At 45.8% G+C, this 19639-nt stretch overlaps 2 protein-coding genes across 13 annotated transcripts in view; one reads left to right on the forward strand and one right to left on the reverse strand.

Moving 5' to 3' along the window:
• Positions 1–10289, reverse strand: part of NEU2 (neuraminidase 2) — a 39892-nt gene extending 29603 nt beyond the window's left edge. For 3 of the 9 annotated variants that reach the window (XM_032990556.2, XM_032990565.2, XM_032990566.2), the window contains exon 1: positions 2939–3043. Coding sequence is in view for 4 of the 9 variants with exons in the window: in XM_032990563.2 (XP_032846454.2) it covers positions 2939–3021 (83 nt within the window). In the remaining 5 variants the exon portion in view is untranslated. Of the gene's footprint in view, positions 1–2938; positions 3097–3949; positions 4085–4876; positions 5029–7463; positions 7548–10214 lie in introns of those variants that run through there. The other 6 variants (XM_032990568.2, XM_032990560.2, XM_032990563.2 and 3 more) reach the window with 5 other exon arrangements.
• The window catches only part of NGEF (neuronal guanine nucleotide exchange factor), a 41235-nt gene that overhangs the window by 4997 nt on the left and 16599 nt on the right, over positions 1–19639 (forward strand). For 2 of the 4 annotated variants that reach the window (XM_042794995.1, XM_042794979.1), the window contains exons 3-5: positions 8815–8997; positions 9089–9192; positions 13856–14130. In XM_042794995.1, the coding sequence (XP_042650929.1) occupies positions 8815–8997; positions 9089–9192; positions 13856–14130 (562 nt within the window). Of the gene's footprint in view, positions 1–7746; positions 7827–8814; positions 8998–9088; positions 9193–9356; positions 9449–13855; positions 14131–19639 lie in introns of those variants that run through there. The other 2 variants (XM_042794984.1, XM_032990570.2) reach the window with 2 other exon arrangements.

Consider the following 19639-nt stretch of genomic DNA (forward strand, 5'->3'; position numbering starts at 1 on the left):
CAGCTCTGAAACGTGCAAATTCTGATTTTCCCTGGAGCTGGAAACAATGAGCCTGTGCTGGGAGTCACTTTTATCAAAGGTTCTGCTGTGCAGAGAGCTTGACAGGGCAGTACAGGTTCTAAGTCATGTGTCTGCTAAAAGCAGGCAATGCTGCTGAGTGGCATCGTCTCTTGCAACTGAGCAGAGAAATCTGACAGAGCATGAGACCAGAGTTACAGCTCAAACTGAGCTCATGTCCTGCTCTTCCCTTCTCCAAAAGATTAGCTGTAATTTATAAGAGAACCACTAGAAATCTGCATTGTGGAAAGCCTGCAGGAGCCTAAGGATATTGCCATTATTTGCAGTAATCACTATTCTCCCCCTTCTATGGGGAAAACAGGCCACTGTGCAGTTAAGACATCTAAAATATTACCACTGCTCTTAAGAAATGCATTTCACCTCTCCCCAAAAGAATAAAACTGGTACCTGTCAGCTTCTGAAAGCAGAAGCTAGCAGTTCTGCAGAAAGGACAGGTTAGGCACCTCTGACCAGCACTGGGAAGGTCCGTGGGGTTCTCAGGAGTGAATCACCACAGTCCCGAGGGCAAGTGGGGCACCAGTGCTGCATTTCTTCACGTTCAGCAGCGTCCTACAGCAACTATATAAATGCTAGGGCTGGGCAGGCACAATCCCTTCTCCTTGCATGAATATAACCAGCAGGTCTGACGCAAATGAGTTCTGCACAGGTAGGGATGTCACTTCACATATAGCCATGCTACATAATTTAGGACAGGAAGAAAACACAGATGGGGAACATAGTGGCTCAGGAAAAGGAATCATTACCTGCATTGTGCTCTGGTGGGGTACAGACTTTAACACTCTGATTAAGGAAAAGCACCATAGGCTCCTTTAAACCCACTGGTGACTTGAATCTGTGTGTCATTCAAAGCTCTGAGAATAGTACAGTAGCTCACTGATCTCAGAACATTGATGTCTGAAAACAAGATGACCTCAGACATTATTGCTGGTGTTCCAAAATCTGCCATACGCTTTCCATAAGATACTCCTTAAGAGCATTTTTATGCCTAACTGTTCTCAAATGATTTTCTTCCCATGACCTTCCTCCTATGTGATCCCCAGGCCCACCTCCCCAACCCCCCCAAGCAGTCTAGAGTTCTCCACAACATCCTCTGGCTCCCTCCCAGTCTTCTGCACTGTACACAGATCCAAACCCCTCGCATGATGAACTGCTTCCTGACAACTCAGCTGACTTGCCCTGAATGTTTCAGTGCTGAGCTTCTAGCACAACTTCTATTTTTCAGAGTAGCCAGGGCCAAAGACCTGGAAGGAACTGAACTCAAGAAAAGCTGCTTTTTCCCACTGTGATCAGTCCTTCCAGCTTCAGAGTGGCAGCAGTTGCTGCCACAGAACATCACAGAAAAACATCCACCCAGGGTGGCCATCCACAGCTGTCAGCCTCAGCTGAAAGCGGCTCCCACAGAGACCAGAAAATTAGTCATTTCAAACCCTAGAAAGGAGGTTCACTAATCAGTGTCTACCCTATATTACCAGCTAATAGGATGTTGACTTCTCTTCATTTCTACTACAATGCCGATGTTTTAGCAGCATGACTGTATTATTTACCTACCACTTTCCACTGAGTCAGACTCCAAAAATGGTATGTCTTTATTATGGGCCACTAGACAGAGTGGAAGAGAAACGCAGTGTGAAATTTTCTGTGCAAAGCTCACTGCAAGGTCATTGGTCTACCAGTGCAGAGCAAACTATTTCTTTATGCTGGTTATGAGACCACCAATTCAGAGAAATGAGGATCATCTTAAAAATCATTTTATTATGTTTGATCTGAGCTCAAAGAATAGAAGTACTACAACAGCAAATACTGAGTCACCTTCAGCAGCAAGAGAGAATCTAACGTCTTTGAATTCATGCAAACACATGTATTAGAAAGAAACAGTACGCATGTAAAATGGCATAGCACTCTGAAGGATGCTTGTGTGAATTTGGGTTAGCATACCTCAGCACAGCACTATTTGTCCTGGGCAGCAGGGGGCACTGCTTTTATAGCCTGTCGTAACCAGAAAAGCAGGGAAAACCTCTAGGGAGGCTGGGACCTCTATCGCAAAAGGTCCTATACCATACTTGAGCAGTTTCTTTCTACTTATGAAATAAATTTCTGATACTCACCTCTTCTCTGTGCTGTCAATAGTCCTTCAATTTGCAAGTGGTGAAGTCAGGAATAGCTGGTGCAAACACACGTTGACCAAACCTTTATATTTTGTCACGCTACAACAATTTTTTGCTCTTTTAGAGATAGATAAATATTGGGTTTTTTTCCCTATCCTTCTTTCTGTACAATCTGAATCTTTAAAAGTCTAAGAGCAACAGTATTTTCAGTGAGAAGATTTTTTCAAACTAATAAATTTTCAGTAAGAATTGCCACTGTAGGTATTAAAATGATATTACTATCAAAATCTCTTATTTCATAGGATCATACAGAATAGCAAGCAATAACACACTCAATTCTAATTAAGTATCTTTCCAGCATGCAGCAAATGGAGATCCCAATCCCAGTCTGCCCACCTATTCCACCCAGTCTCTGCTTGTCAGTTTTTTCAGCCCAGTCATGCTTTTATTACCTGGCAAGGTCAAGGCTTTGCCCTCCAGCTCCCCGAATGTCATCTGCGCCAACCCTGACTCTTAGGTCCTCCACTAATCTTTGTTTCACTCCTTTTCTATCAGCTTCAACTTGTAATTCTCCACACGATTTCCTCAGCCTACTGTTTCCCAGACACATTATTCCTCTCTCTTCCCTCCTGCGGCTCATAGCTCAGTGTCCTGCTGTTCCCCAGGCTCTTCACCCTTTGGCTCCTCACACAATCTGAGTCTCCCACTCCTCCTCCTAGCTCCAGTGTTACATTTTACAGCCTTTTCCAACTCACCATTTCCTGAAGCACCCAGCTGTGGGTGAGTTCCCCTCTTCACAGCAGTCACCTGGTCCAGAAGTAGACCCCTCCCTCTCCATGCTTGAGTCTTGCTCCCTCTCTTTTTCAGTCAAGTAGTTTTCTCACCATGCTGCCTGCACCCAGCACAAGGATCACTGAGGATACAGCAGAAATGGCCTTTATTCACAGTGCCTAGAACTGGACCAGGCAGTATTTCTACAGCTGCAGTAGCAGAAATGATTCTCTCAGCCCTGAGCAGGGCACTTTCTCACCATGGGCAGCAGCTCAGGGATTTTAGATGCTAAAATCTAAGTCTTAAGTTTGTGTGTATTGTAGAGAGTGGTAAAGGGCCTGTAATTTCTATGTATTTTTGTAAGTGTGGCAAAGATGAAGCCCTGGCAAACCCCAAATTTCAACTTCCATTTTAACAGAAACCAAAGCTTCTTAAAGGATATAACAACAGGTTTTCTGTTTGCCTATAATAGGGATCCAATAATATTTTCCTAAGCCTAAGAAATTGATAATTGCTTTTAATATATCTAAAAAAATAACCTGTCTGTGGCAAATGGTCAGTAAGTAAAAATGTAACCCTGATGATTCTGAGCATCGAAAGGTCAAAAGTACCTAACAGTAAGCATCTCACAATAAGGAAGTTCTGAGCATTTTTAGTTATCGGTAAGGCTGCCAGCCCCAACAGATATAATTAAGGTATTTTTATGAAAGCTTAAGGAGGTTCTGGAGAACAGATGTGCTCTTGACCTTTAAAATCTAAAAATATTAGGGATGAGGAGTTCCACTTATCTCCCACTAAAAAATCAAAAAACAGGAATAAAAACTGCAGACACACCCATTGCAAAAAACGTTGCTATAAGCCACACATGAATAGAGAGAACCTGAATGAACCTGACGTATGAAAATATCCTTGACTAGGTATAACGTTATTCAAGTCTATTACTAACTTCACACTTCACATATTTGGTTAGCTCAGATTAAAACAGTGCTTCTTACCTCATCTTGTGGCCTTTCTTGGTGTGAAACTCCCACTGACTAGAAGGGTTTGGGAAATTTTTCATGAATAAGATCTGCCGGACTGCCTCTTCTCTTTTTAGTTTCTGGAAGAGGAGGTCTAATTTCTAAAAACTGCTATAAGGGAACATTAAAAAAAATGCATTTCAATGTCATTTGGAAACAAGCTCTTTACACATCTTTATTCTAAGGATTGCTTTTGAGATTTAGATGCACATAAGAAATCTTAATTCAAATGATTAATCATTTTTCAAAATTACTAGTGCCTGAAAATACAAGCCAGGATTGGAAGTTCATCCCCCAAACATAACTTAAATGAGATAATTGTAATAATCTAATTATAAACTCACACCATTTATCACATTTTTAATGCAACTAGGGACCAGGTTAGCCAACATTTAAAATATTTTCCAACAGCAGTAGAGTGAAGCTGGGAACAGTCTGCAACGACATGAGCCCCTTCTTTGTGGAATGTATGCAAGCTCAAACCCTCTCTCCTTTGCCCACAGGGAGCTGAACCATGGTCATGCTCCATGTCACCTCCACTGCCCGTGTGCTTGGGGATCCTAAGAATTCCTGAGACAAAACTGGGCTTCCGTCTGTCAGGGCATCGCATGACTTCTGTCACCAACATGAGCACAGGGCACGCAGCGGCATTTGTCTGGTGCTGGGGTAGGATTTTTAACTAGTTGCTTTAATGTGTGTTGTTCTAGTAGTCAGATTGTCTCTTTCCCTCTACAACTAAGCAGGGAATTTTAAGATTAAATACAGGGGGGTTGGTCAGAAAACTGATTTGTCATAATCAGATTTTACTGATTTTGATGATAAGGGGGAAAGTTTTTTAGGCTCCGGATCAAATTCATTGTTGATACAGTGAGAGAGAGAGAGAAATTTCCTCCAAACTCCTACCCGGATGGTTAAGGTTGGGTGGAGTAGGAACTTCTGCTTGAGCTTGCAGTTCCACAACAGTGTAAAATAATCCAAGACAGCATTGCTGTGGTCCTGCCATCCATCTGCATGTCTGCCACCTCCACTACGCTGGCACTGGCACTGAGCTCATCCTGTAGTGAGACAATCCAGACACACACAAAACTAGTTCCACAAAAAAAAAAAAAAAAAAAAAAAATTTCCACCAGTTTAGCTGCCTGAACCTGCTCACCAAGAATGAGATGAGAGTGAGTGCTGACATAAAAGCGGAGGTAGAAATCTGCCTCAGGGAGTCAAGTGAAAAGTGGAATTGAGTAGCTAGGCCAGTTTAAACTGCACACAAAGTCCTCTAACAATTGTGGAAGTAGGGAGGAAGAAAGAGGCAGTTATGCCAGAGCTATTCTGCTTAGCAGAAGTAGTCCAGTATCGACTGACCTAAAGTGGTATCTGGTGAATAAGGCTCAAGCACCTTTCCCAGTGACCAGAGAAATCAGAGCGGCTCCGGGAAGAGAGACTGATCCACCCTGGAACAGGCAGTAACGTGTGGGATGTGAGGGAATGACACAGCCGTGACGCTGACCTGGATCCCCCACACCCAGCATGAACATCCCAGCCACCAGACCGCTGTGAGAGAATCGCTTGCTTGCTTGCCTTCATTTTTCATCACAAACTTTGAAAGCTTTCTGGTTTGTCCCCAAACATAAAAGCAAGATTAAGACAATCCTGACAAGTTTTTTAGGACAAAAATATCTTCTTCTCACTAAATATTATTTTTTACTACAGTCCCAAGAGCGCTGGGAACACTCTGTTACCTCACTTGGGAGAAAAAGTATTTCTCAAGCATTTCTGTTTATGGACATTCTCTGTATGTCAACACGAGAAGTACGAAAATAAGCCTGGAAAGGAAGAAAGAGCAACATTTTTGAAAGACCAAATCACAATTCAAAAAAGTTCTAAAGGAAGGAAAAGTAACTGCTACACAGTAGAACAGATCTTTGAGACACCAAAATACAAGCTGTGGCCTCCAATGGCCACAGGGAGCATTGCACTCTCAGCTGGTGTTCTCACCTCTTCAGAGCTTCCAACATTTTTATCATCTTTATTACTTTTAGTGATATTTTGGGGCTTTCGTCTCAGACCAAAAGCAAAATTATTTTGCAAAATTTGAAGGAAAAAGGAAGACAGGCAGGATCGAATTACCAGACAGTTATGGGATCCTGAAAAGATGCTCTCTATTTTTTGAATGTTTTTCATACCATGACCCAGACGCTTTTTGTAAAAAGAAGTTTCATTTTGCAACAGATTTAACCCTTGGGAGTGAAGCAAGATGAGGGGTTAGAATCTGTTAAGCTGTTAAAGCATATTTATGAAGGATTTTTTTTTTTTTTTTAGTAGATACACCCAACAGTTATATTTAGATACATATTGATGCTAGCAGTGTCAGTAAGAGCCTATGCACTGACTTCCCTTTGCATACTAGGGAGAACTCCCCACTGCTCTTGGTCCTTCCCTTTAGAAAATAGTAAACAGCATCACTGCTTTTCCAGAATTCAAGATAACGAAGAGTCTCAGTACAGTTTATCTCCTCCCTCCCCCTTTTCTAAGAAAGAAGCTTTTTAGCATCCCACCCACTTACTAAAACCCTTGACAATATTCTTGCCCTGGCAGTAAGCCACCAAAACGTCAGTCATTAGGCAGAGCTTCAGATAGTCTCTTGCCGCTTTATCCCTTCTACAAGGTTTCGGCTGCCCCCTCGCTCACCTGTCTCCCCCAACCCCCTAGCCCCAGTTTTTAATGGCTGATAACTCATTTTCATCCCATATTGACCATTTACCCCGTGACAATCTCCTCCCGCACAGCCCCAGCTGTCAGGCTGTCCTCCTCCTCCTCCTCTCCAAGTGCAAAACAGGCTCCAGCTCTCACCCTCACCCTGATTTTTCCTCTCAGTTGGTTGTCTGGTCCTTCTGACCTCCCAGTCCGGGACTGGACCTGGACTGGACCGACAGCCTTCTCTGAGTCCTCAACAACATTTCCAGCTGTTTTTCTCTCCTGTTCTGCCTCTTAATGACTTAAGGACCGAGCTCTCCAGTGTGCCAGATTGAGATCTAGTTCACATAAGCCAAAGGAGTTTTTCTGAATGTATAGTCATGTGCTAATTGGAAGCTATCCTGATATATCATTTAGCAAATAATACAATATAAAAATGATAAAAAGGAAGGCATTGTACACATACAGACCAACACACAGATTTTGTGTTGTTGCATAAATTATGTTATCACGTACAGAAAAAAACATGGTTATTTATGCAACAGGGAGCAAGCGAACGTGAGGGATAACTGAGCGTTCTCTGACTGTTAACTCCTCGATTGCAATGTGGTGCAGATGACGTTTTTTTATTGCTGAGGGTTGCTAACGTGTAGGGAAGAGCTGCACCCAACCTGTCCGCAAGCACTCGAACCGATCCGAGGGTGTAGCCATACTCAGGAGCTCAAGAGGATTTACCCCTGAGGCGGAAAAACAATTACCTGAACGAAGACAGATATAGATCATTGAGTACTGAGATACTTACTGCCTAAACGAGACAATATATCCTTATGCAAGTAGCGACGCTAAGGAAGGGGAGACGGGGGAAATGACCGAGCGGGTGCGAAGCCCTGCCGGAGGAGGCGAGGATAGCGGTCAATCCTGTGGGGCAATCAGGGGCACAGTTCCCGGCAGGAGGGATTAGGCTGAGTTTCCCAGTTACATTCCTCCATCTCAGGGTTTCCTTCCCGGAGAAGAAATGCACCATATGCACCCGCTCTGGAAGCAGTTCAGGAGAGCCCCCCTCTCCCACCCCTTTTCGTCCCTCCAAGCCGGCGCCAGCCGCACATAGGCAGGGAGGTGCAGGGGATGGGGGGCAGCGCTATGCCCCGGGTCTGAGGGAGGAGAGGTCAGTGCCAGGGCAGGACCCCCCTCCCGCTGCGGGGTGGCTGTGCATGGAGCCCGGGCTGGTGCATGGGGTGGGATGGGGTGTGTGGGTGCTTGCTGGGGGAGGGTGCCTTGCTGGGGAGGGAGGGAGGGGATGGAGAAGGGGCTTCCCTGCATCTGAGGAAGGAGCCTCTCTGCAGGAGAGCAGGGGGAATGGAGGTAGGGGTGCCGGTGAAGGTGGGGGGGCCCTGGGGAAGGGATTGCTGACTTTTGGGGGGGGGCCCTTGGGGAGGAGGGAGTCAGCCTCCCAGCGGAGGAGGGACCTGCGTTGGAGCGCTGGAGGGGAGCTGGGGGGCTGAGGTCTCTGAGGGCAGGGGTGCCGGGCACGGGGTGGGGGGGCTGCAGGGGGTCAGGGACTCAGAGAGGGGAGTTTATGGCGGGGGGGGGGGGGGGCGGGGGAGGGGAAGGAACCTGAGGGGATCAGTGCGGGCTCCGAAAGTATTTTGGGGGTGTGCAGGGGGGGATCCGAGGAGCTGTGGGGGGACTCGGGGGTCGGGTGGGAGCTCTGAGGGCTCAGTTTGGGCTCCGAAGGGACTGCAGCGGGGCTCTGAGGGAGCGGGGTTGGGGAAGCTCTAACGGGCTCTGAAGGGTCTCGGGAGGGATTCAGGGAAGGCTGAGGGGGCTCCGCGGGGATTTGGCTGAGCTCTGTGGGGCCTCGGAGGTCTGGGAACACGGAGAGGGGCTGCAAGGGGCGTGTGGGAGCCCGGGGAGAGGCTCTGAGGAGATTTTGAGGGGTCTCTGTGGGGATGCCTGAGGGGGGTCGAAGGGGAGGCTCAGGGGGCTCTGTGGGGAGGAAAGCCCGAGGGGGTTCTGAGGAGGTTTGGGAAGGCTCTGAGGGGATTTGGGCGGAGAGCCCCCGAGGACGCCTGACGGGGAAGACTGAAGGGAGGCTCCGAGGGTCTCGGGGGGCTCCGGGGGCGGCCACAGCTCCCCTCTCCCTCCCGCTGCAGGCTGCTGCCTTCCTACCCCCGTTACCGTGGCAACCGCCCGGGCTCCCCCAGCCCCGCGCCGCCGCCGCTGCCGCCGCCGGAGCTGCTCGGCAGCCGCCTGCCGCCGCCGGCCATGGAGCTGCTGGCCGCGGCCCTCAGCGCCGCCTGCGCCCTCGACCAGGACTCGGCGGGACAGCCCGGCAGGTGAGCGGGGGGGGGGGGGGCGGGGAGGGCGCGAGGGGCCGCGGAGGGGGCCGCCCGCTCGCGGCTGAGGGTGCCTCCGCCTCCCCCACAGGGAGCCCCCCGCCGCCGCTGAGGAGAGCCCCGCCGCCGCCGAGGGGCCGCCGCCCGCCCACCCCATGACCGCCGACTCCTGGAGGAACCTCATCGAGCACATCGGTGAGGAGCCCGTCCCCCGCCTCGGTGCCGGCGGGAGGGGGGTGTGTGTGTGGGGGGGTGTGTGTGGGGGGGGATCCGGCGGCCGCGCTCTCCCACAACTTCGCCGCTTTGCCCCGCTCCCCGCACTGGCGGCAGCACAGCAGCCCCTAGAGGTGCCGCCGCGGCGGGCCGGGCCCCGAGCCCCAGCCGAGGTCTCCCGCCTCCCCCCCCACACCAGCACCGTTTAGCGAGTGGAACCCAGATCTAAACCCCAGCGGTACGTGGCGCTTGTGTTGCGGGGAACCCGATTCTCTGTCCTTGCCGGGAAAACCTCTCGCTGTCGGGGTGAAACGTAACAGCCGCGGTCTTGGCCAGTGGCGTTGCGCTGTCTTTAGCGGCATCGAGTTTGCATGCTGCCTGGCAGGAGACTTAATGATGCTGCTGAGCAGTTTCACCTCCGTTCATAAATAACGATTACTTCTTGTAATTACGAAGCAGTTAATCGTTCAGGCTACGGCCAACTTTCTGCTGAAATCTCATTCTGCGTACTTAGGCATAAGAGTAAAGTATTGGGTTAACTATCCTATTGGACATTAGCTGTCTGCACCGGGGTCAGCGTGTATTTGTACAGCCACTGGCGTAGCATTTGCAGTGGAGGAGCATGCTATTTTATCATTTGTGGTCTCTTTGTGAAGGCAGAGCTGAGGTTATCTGGGCGGCTGTGGAAGACTGTTAACGCTTTTGCTCTTGTGGTATTTTTGAGGGATTTTTTTCTGTGGGATGTGGAGAGGACCTTCACAGCTTGTTTTTTGGTTTCCCACATCTGAATTGTGACATTCCTCAGAGAGCTTTGGGTAACTGCAAAGTTAACCCCCATTCGAAGGCAGGTTTTACGGTGGGATTACAGAAGCTTCGTTTTTAAACAGTTCTGTTCAATTTAAAGAAATGAAACTGCAAGATACATGAATCTAGAGGGCAGGAATGTAGCATTTTGCATGGGAAAATCAGATAGCCAGTGCTCATGAGCGGCAAGGCAAACCTACCCGGCAGGAACGAGGAGGCTCCTCACGCTGTCTCTGGGAGAGGAGGGCGGCTGCGGTTTGGTGTCGGGTCGTGGCGGGCAGGGCTGATTCTTGGAGCGGCTGATGCCACTGGGACAGTGCTGGGGAAAGAGGCTGGTGTGAAACCAGCAGCCTCCCAGTGTTTGTTAGGCAAAACAGCAGAGTTCAGGGCCTCCTGGGGGAAAGTGGTGAATAATTTGCATGGATGTTGCCAGATCTGTTACATGTTTTTGGCTGTGTAGGTACTAATCTCCCAAGGCAGATGTGTCAATACCTTGTCAGTTTACTGGCACTGTGCCCCAAAAAAGCATGATAAAAATACTAACACCAGCAGGACTTCAGAGCAACCCAGTTGCTGTATTCATATGTATTTTTATGTGCTGTATATCAGAGGGAAGCTGTGCGATAGCTCTGCATGTGTCAGGGTAATTGCAAGTGGGTCTGGTGCACCTTGATGGAGGAGACAACCAGAGATGCTACTCTGATCCCCAACAGAGAGGTCATTTCAAATGGCTGGAGCATGCTCACTCCCTTCCCTCCTTTCTGCCTTTGAGGCATTAATAGACTTGTTGCCTGAAACTGGAGCAGAGAATTTCAGAGAAAACGTCTCTAGACCTCCTGAGATTTTACATAGCTTTCAATGTAATAACGTTTACTTTAAGAGCACTGAGAACTCTCTAAGGTGAGCATTTTCCACAATTAGTAACTAGTTTTTCAGTTCCCCTCCCGGTTTTTAAGAGAGCTGGTAAGGGAGTCTGTGACAGCAAAATTAAATGGAATAAACACAAAGGGAAGCCTATTACGTGCTATACAAACTATGTAAACACCCTTAGGAAGATCAGTCTTAACCGCTTAAGTCAACAGGCGACACCAAACCCACGCTCTGACCGCACGGTTAACCTTTAGCCAGGTCACAGTAGGGACAGTTGGGTCATTAAGCAGTGAATGGAGCTCATACAGGTCTCTGACATTTTGTACTTGTTCACTTACTAAATGTAAGCATTTACTAAATCATCATTATCTTGAGTCACATTCGACTAGTGATCTCAGATCTTTCTATACATTCAGCTAGTTCCCAGATGTATTGCTCTTCTTTCACAACATGTCAAAACCCTGTTCCTTGACCTTGCATCGTTATACCACCCGTCCTGTGATGTGACCATCTCTTGCTTCATCTAGAGTAGTCTTTTCCATAGCTTCTTTCCCTCTCTCTCTCATCTAAGCCTTTGCTCTACCCTTTGTAACCTCTTTACTGACATATGGAGGGACCTTTTACACCAAGATAGCGAGGATACCTTTTATCCTTGCTAGCACTACCCTCTTTGTTTCTGCCTACCCTTCTTCTGCCTAAACATCTACCTGTCCTTTGTCTTTCTTCTGGTACCACCTTTCTGCTTCCTCCCCATATTGCTGTCTGTGGTAGAGCTTCAGCCAGTCTCTCTTCAGGTCCCTCCTTAAAATGCTTATCTTGCTGTAATTTCCGAACGAGTTCTGGTGGTAGATACCTTTTGTCAATCGGATCTCCCCATGTCCACATCTGCCTTTGTCTGCCACTGAAGGCTCTGTCAGTCTTCCCTGTTTGGTTGGTCAGTCAGGGAACCTGGAAACAAAATCAAGTTTTGTTGTCTGGATTTTATTTCCTTAAAAGAAAGAGGGAAATTTGTCTTGATGATCTTTTTTAAAGGGCTGCTCTCCAGATCTGCACAAGGGATGCTAAATCCCCCTTACACAAAATATCCTTAATTGCCTCTGACTTGCAGGGCTGACCCACCAGCACAACAGGGCTGCACAATCAGACACTGCAAGTAGAGTTTATCATCCCCAATATGAGTAAAATAGATAATGTTTCAGTTTCTCGGCATGTTTTCCATTGAGTCAGGCGCTGCCCATACTGCTGCAGGGTGTTACTTCCCAGCCTGTCCTGCTCTCTGGTGTGCAGTTTGGCGGGGCAGAAATTACCCGGTGCCCTACTGCACCAGAGCCTTCAAGCACAGGCTGAGCTTGTGGATCAGTACCACTTGACAGCAGCTCCGATTTAGCAGGCTCTCTGCTCCATTCCTGAAGGAGCCTTTCTACCCCACTACATCCTCAGCACCCTCACTGGTGCTGAATAACAGGCAGAAATGCTTTAGGAAAGCCATAAAGCCTCACTGACGCAGAGAGAAATTATATAAGTAGCAGCAGGATGCAAAACTTCAGGGGAAGTCTCCTCTCTTCAGTTATCGTGTAGGAAGCTAACAGAAGACTGTATGGTTTCCTGGGCCCAGCAACCCTTATTGCTATTTTAATCCTTTGTTGAACGTTTTTCCAGGAAGAACAGATAACAGGATACACTTGCAAGCTGCAGCAATACTGTCCTTGTGCCTGCGCTTTTCCCCAGCGTATTTCTGATATAGTGACTGGTACAGAGCCTCGTGAAAACTGGCCCAGAGATTTAATAAGCAGCAACATCTAAGTTTCTGCCCTCCCTCGACAAACTCCTGACCCAGTTGTCTCTCACCTTATTACACACAGAATCTGTTTCTGAGATCCAGTATTATGAATGTATGTGACCAGATAGATTTTAACCCCTAATGATTCAGACAAAATAAGTCATGTAGTTGTGTTTTCTTTTAACATCAAGGGCTTTTCTCTTTGTTCATTCATGTTATACTTTGCAATTCAAGTATAAACCAAGGGACATAATGTAAATTGCGTTCCTTCAATTGGAGTGAGGAGTGTGACTCAGAGCAGGCTCATGATATCTTGTCTTTTCGTATCTTCTGAATTACATTTTATATTCAAGCAATTAATATTCTGGGCCCTACAGATGGCTCAGAAGGAGAAATGGGACAGTTGGAAAACCCTAGGAGAGACAAAGGATCTTCTAAAGTTGGCCAAGGAATTTCAGGATTCCTACCTTTTTTGTGCTGTCAGTTGAAATCAGGTGTGGGGGGCAAATTCTGTGCAATTGCGTCTGCTCCTGAAGTTAGTAATTGAAACTCAGAAGATACCTCATGTGATTCATGTGCCGCAAGATGGTGTGAATTCGGAGCCTTTTCCTTAGTGCTGTAGCATTCAGGTACCTTTTCAATGTTAATTTTGTATCTTCAATCATCATGGAAGCTGAGAAGGAAAACAGAAGGAAACTAAGCAACATGTCCAAGGCTTTCCTCCTAAAGGCTTTTCATGGCCATCAAATTGCTCTTTTAAAGTAGTTTCAATGCATACAGTGTTACTTTTCCAGACACACACTTACACATACCTATCAATCTGTAACTTGTAACATAATAATATTTCAGAAAAATATCAAGGTTTAAAAAAACATTTAAAAGCCTGGCAAATAATAAACCACTTCTTTTATGTCTTCTGATTGATCATGGATTCATCTGACTGTGTTACTAAATGTTTTGTGAGAGCAGATTGTTGACAACACTTTAGATTTAGAAATGGCCTTCCATTTATAGTTTCCACTTCTGGTTGAAACAGGAATGCCGTAATGAGCTTTACCACTCAGCACGGAAGGGATCTCTTTCACCTCTGCTGAGGTGAACAAATGCAAAACAAATATCCTTTCCCACAATATATTTCTAGTCTTTTGTTCAGCTGTAACCTCTCATTAACCTGTTAATGTTGCCTCCTAGGGCTCTTGTATCAGGAATATCGAGATAAGTCTACACGCCAGGAGATTGAAACCAGACGACTGCAGGATTCACAGACAGATCCTGAGGAGAGTTCACCCAGTGAGGAAACCCCATCTGAAGCAGAACCTACAAGTACAACCGAAAGCAAAGCTCCACCACAAATCAGTTTGCTGAGGAACTCCAACTCCAGGTTCAACTTATGGCAGGATCTTCCCGAGATCCGGAGCAGCGGGGTCCTCAGCATCCTCCAGCCAGATGAGATCAAGCTGCAGGAGGTAATAGGGGAAGGTGGGCTCTTTCTTAACTGGGTTGCTGCTTAAAAGATTGAATTAAGTCAAATGATCAAGATGTAAAAATGAAAAGCCTCTTAGCAGTCACAGACGAGTTTTGCCCTGCTGAGTACTTTCCTGTGTAGCACTGGTTAGCACCACTCACTCTTTTTTGGAAACTACAGATGTTGTTCTAGACACAGTTGCTGGTGGACGTATCTGTAGCAAAAAATAACTTATTTTCCCTTCTCTGAATCAGTGTTAGGAGCAATTTACAAAGGAAGGGAGCGATAATGAAGAGGCTCTTGCAGTAAAGCTTTTGGTTCCCAGTGCACATTAATCCTCTTCTGAAGTTATTAACAGGATACATACTTTCCACCAGAAATCTTAGAAGAATTCAACTGTTAACTTTAATCTGTTTTAAAAATGATGGCATTAACAGAAAGGGAAGAGGTGGAGATTGATAAGCTTCCTTATTTTTAAATATTGTTACTTGAAGTCTTATGCAAAACAGTAAAAAATAATGACAGGTATATTTGCAGTTTGGCCATAGGGTGCAGTGACATCACTGTTTAAGAGTCATATGCTGTTCATTTATAAGGCTGCATCAAATAGCGGAAGGAGTAGGTGGGGGTAGCTGCTGCAGTTAATGAAAACATCAGTCACACAACCATTTACAACTGGTTGCTATTTTGGATAGCGAGGAGAGCGTGAGTGCTCTTTGTCAATGCATAGCACTGCATTTGTAGCCAGCAGTGGAGAGGAGCAGGCCTTGTTCAGTGTGTGGTGTGCGTTGTAACACGAGCAATGGGCCTTCAAAGGCTCCATCCTGTGAGTCTTACTGTACTCCTGCACCAGGACTGCTTCTGGTGAGACCGTTGTGGCAGTGAATGTGTTCAGCCCTGGCTCATGAGATTGTACCCAAAACGCTGAAGAGCATCTCAGGGTGTGAGCAGTTCCGCCTAAATTTACTTGGATTTGCACAGTCGACATCTGAGTCCATTGTGTATAGAGTGCCACCCTAGTCCTGGCCAAGGCTAGAACCTCCCTGTTACACTGGGAAGGCTCATCTTGTGAAGCCCGGGGGTGTGATGGCAGGGCTCTGTTACTTACACCCTTGGTGGAAGGGACCGGTGTCTATACAGGGTAGCTTGGGCTGGCCGCACAGGTTGCTAGTGTGTCAGGGCTATGGCAGAAGGTGACTAAAATGATTTGTTGTTTTTCCATGTTCTTCTTCTGCACTGGTTATTTCCGTATCAGATTTGTTCTGTTTACCTGGCAAAACACGGTACTTCTAACTGCCAGCATTACAAACACAATCTGGCATCTGAAACATTACAAGCTTTTCTTCTTTCTGCTTCAAAATGAAGAGTCTTTTACAGAGAAACAGTTGCTTAAAAGTTTGCATTGTAGACTTCATTTCTGTTGAGTTATGTTCATTACCTTGTAGGTGTTCTAAGGAAAAAATCTCTGTGCTGCTAAACCCCAATATGAAGTGTGCTGAATTTTCTGCTCTCCACTTAAATAACAACAGAAATAAAGCAGATGGAGATGGGACAGTGCTGTCTTAAAAAAGTGCTGTGCTTTCCCGTGATGTTAGTTTATCAGAGTTCAAATTTTCGTCCTGTTTGTTCTGGGATTAGCACAGTAAGAGATTATAAAATTGCTCAAAGCCAGAAAGCTGTGAAATTGGCCGAACATTGAATAGATAAGGCGACGAATTTGCTTTGTGAGTAGAGTCAAGGACAGAAAACAAGGAAGGCTGGAGAAATCACTGAGGCAATTAAAGAGATGATGTTAAATTCAGCCTTGCCATAAGCAAGCACTGTTTGCTCCCGCAGCGCTGGAACTGTACTCACGTTGGATATGAACTGGGAGTGTGAGCTGTACACGATGGCTTGATTAAGTGACTGTAAAGTGTTCAGCTTTAGGAAGGAGAACTGGAGGAATTTACCTGAAGTACAGAGCAGCAGAAATTGTGGAGTAAATCTCTTAAGGACAATATTGTACCTTTCTGACCCATTTTACCTTCAAAGATGTGGTAAACACAGGGACTAGAAGAGCTTGCAGCTCTTCATCCAGGAAAGGTAGATCAAGAGTATTATTTACACCGCAGGGAGGAATACCAGTGCCTGAATGGAAAGAAATTTGAAGCAAACACCCCTGTTCACAGCTGAGGAAGGGAACACTACCACAGCTGTGATGGCGCAGGGCGTAACCAGTCAGAGAAAACGTTGCTCATCTGCAGTAATTTGCAAAATTAAAGAGGCAAGAACAAGAGGAGGAGTCTGGTCTTCATTATTGGCAATGATGGAAAATAACTAAGCAGGTTATCAGTACAAGATAAAAAACGCAGGTGTTTTTCAAGCATCAAAACAAGAAACTTGACTGGAAGAGCAGTGGATGCTTGAAAAGTGTCATGGAAGGCAATTTGTCATTGTCCCCATTGGAACACATGAGCCAGAAAGTAGAGTTTCAGGAAGGAAAAAAAAAAAACACCAAAAAAACCCAAACCCCACATCTACCCCCCAGCAATTTTAGCAAAAAAATGGTTGCAGCATGGCCCATTAGCCCCAGGAACTCAAACAGAATTCAGACAGTGATGGCCTCTGCCACACCAGCCTTTTTCATCTGAAAGTGAATGAGAGAGTAGCAAGATGTAAAGCAACAACTGGAAGTATCACAAAACAATGTGGGTGCAAATGCAGAAAAATGAAGAACAAAAGAATAAGCAGAAGACGTGTTACATGAATCACCAAGGGCTTTCTTTTTCCTCTATAGAAAATGTAATGATTCAGGAAGAACAAGCCGAAAGAAATGCTGTTTGGTTCTGACATGGAGTCAGTGTGAAGGAAGTGACAGGCAGCATGTATGTAGCTGGAGGAAGAGGTGACTAGAGAGAAAACACACTCCCTATGTTACATGTTAAAACAAATTCCATCACCAGGGTGCTGGGCTCTGAAGAGATAGTGATCCATGATTAGAAGAAACAACATTTAATCCGTGAAACGTCTTTCAGCATAAACCTTAAATTAGATATTGGTATGGCCTTTTTGTGGAGGGCTCCAGTTTATTCCTCCTTCCCAGTTCAGTTCTCCACTTTTCAGTTTTATTTACTGTATAGTTTCTTCATTTTGTAGTTTTCTGCTTGCTAACTGTATTGATTTTTCTATGCCGTGTTCATCTTCTGTGTTTTAGAAGATTCCAAGCTGAGTGGAACTTGCCAAAACCAATTTACTAATAAAAATAGTTTAGCAAAGTATTCTCAGTCTTTGAACTGATCCCTTTTTGCTGACATGTATGAGCTTTGATAAAGTTTTTGCCAGGGGTTGTTTGGATTCAAGTCACTTTGGTGTTAGAAAAATGGACTGAGACAGACTAATGTGCACCATGTATTGTGATGTGAATTTAGATCAGAGAGCTGCTGCTCTGAAAATTTTCTTTGCTCAAACAAAAGAGGGACTTGAACCTGGTTGTGCACACTGTTGATACGCCCTCTCTGTGGAAGCGTGTTTGACAGGTAGGCAGTCTTTCTTTCTTGCTCCATTTTCACAAAAATGTCCAAATAGGAATTAGTTTCCTTTCCTTCTTTGAGCAAACCTTAGATTTCAGACCTCTAACTTAGCTGTACAATGGAGCTGCCCTGCTCCGGAGAGCTCTTGTGCTGGACTTTGCACTCCTAGCAGGTGGATGCCAGACTGGCCCCGTGATTACAACCAGGCCTGAAAGCTGGTCACAGCTAATGCTGCGGCATCAGCCCAGAACAGGATCCCTCCCAGACTAGGCCAGAATTCCTCCTCCTTACCTGGTGGTTTAAGTGAAGAGCAGGGCCACTGGAAACAGATATTTTCAATCTGTGCAATAAAACATCGTATTGTCTCAGTAGGAATTTAGTCTATAGGATTACTTACTCTTTGTCTTTGGTGACTCTTAGTTTTTCTCCTTTTTTATCTTCTACATTTCCTTATTTATTAAGCTTCACTTCTCTTTTCCTTTCTCAATCTCTCTGCCAAAACATAAGCAAAGAAAGCCATTAGAATAGTTTTTACATGACTATGAGAATTCATTAAGTTAATGACCCAGAGGACTGATGGAACAGTGTTGGTCATGTTTCCAAGAGATTGTTTCAGACTATTTGTAGACTCAGGAAGATAATACCACATCAATTGACATTTAGTTCTTTTTTTTTTTTTTTTTTTTTCCTAGTTATTTTTGCAATTCTGAGGCCAGAAGCTCATACGCTTTTTTTAATAGTGACTGCTTAGAGCTAGCAAAGTCCAGTTATTCCACAGAGATCACATCATTACACTGCTGGTTGGATGTTTGGTGCCAGTTTAGGAGGGTTTTTTCAGCTCATACTTACCATTCAAAAGGGAAACAGCAGTCTGAGCTTCTTGGGAGGTGCTTTGGGTCTGCAGAGGACCATCTGGATCTCCAAAGTAAATTAAGAAACTTGTGCCTTAAACATGCTTGGAACACTTCCAGAAGCTTGTCCAGATCAGTGGAGATGTTCTTTACTTTCCTGGCATCTCCTTTAAATCACTGCATTGATATTTTTACCATGGATTTAATGATTTCCTTGATCTGGCTTGCGCTCTGCACATGTCCATGCAGGTCTAGCACCCCTCACTGTGGTGATCAGCGAATGTACACAAATTAAATTCTCCAAACATAGACAGAGGGGCTTCTACAGATCAGGAAGCAACCTTCTAGATTAAGCAAGTTGTCTGAGGGTTTAAAGGCTGTGGTAGGGTGGCAGATCTTGATCTTGGCTCTTATGGCCATCCTGCAATCAAAGGCCTGGCAGAAAAAAATATCCTGGCTTGGAGTGCCTGGAAAGCTGCAGTGCAAAATGACTGGTAGTATCAATCCCCAGGATATCAGGAAGGGACAGCTGCCCTAGCACATCATGTCTTATTCTTTGTTGTATCTTTACCTATTTCTTCTCCTCTAATTTATCCAATAAAAAGCTACAGTTAAAGCTGTAAGAGGTGCATTTAAGACCTAGCCAGACATGCAGAGAAAGACAGGTTCTCTTTCAGGTTCACCAGGTTCCCTGGTGAAGTTGTTGGGATATGCTGAGCTGATACTCCTCCACTTTTCTCACTGGGAATCTGGCCTTGAAAAAAAAGCCACACATCCTCTTATTCCTTAAATTCCAGCTGTTCCACATCTACTGACCAAGTACCTTCATTTCTACCTGCACCCTTTGCTCTGTCTCCCTTCTGAGGCTGTGCAGGTACAACCTCCTTCTCTGGTACAGGAAAAGACCACCTGTTTGACTCAGCTGGCCACTGGGACTATTTCGTAGGCCATCAAACCCACAAAGAACTGAAATGTCACTTCAACTGATATTTTAGCAGCTCTGGATTGAATAACAGTCCCTCCTTGCTGTGCCCACCTTCCCAGGTCTTAGACTGCAGCATAGTGTCAGGAATATAACCCAGGTGTCTGTACCTCAGGTACAGAATATAACCAGGTGTCATACCTTCTGTGATGCATAGCGATACTTCCA

Source organism: Tyto alba, unplaced genomic scaffold, assembly GCF_018691265.1.
Source record: "Tyto alba isolate M040663 unplaced genomic scaffold, T.alba_DEE_v4.0 Super-Scaffold_10, whole genome shotgun sequence".
Taxonomy (NCBI): Eukaryota; Metazoa; Chordata; class Aves; order Strigiformes; family Tytonidae; genus Tyto; species Tyto alba.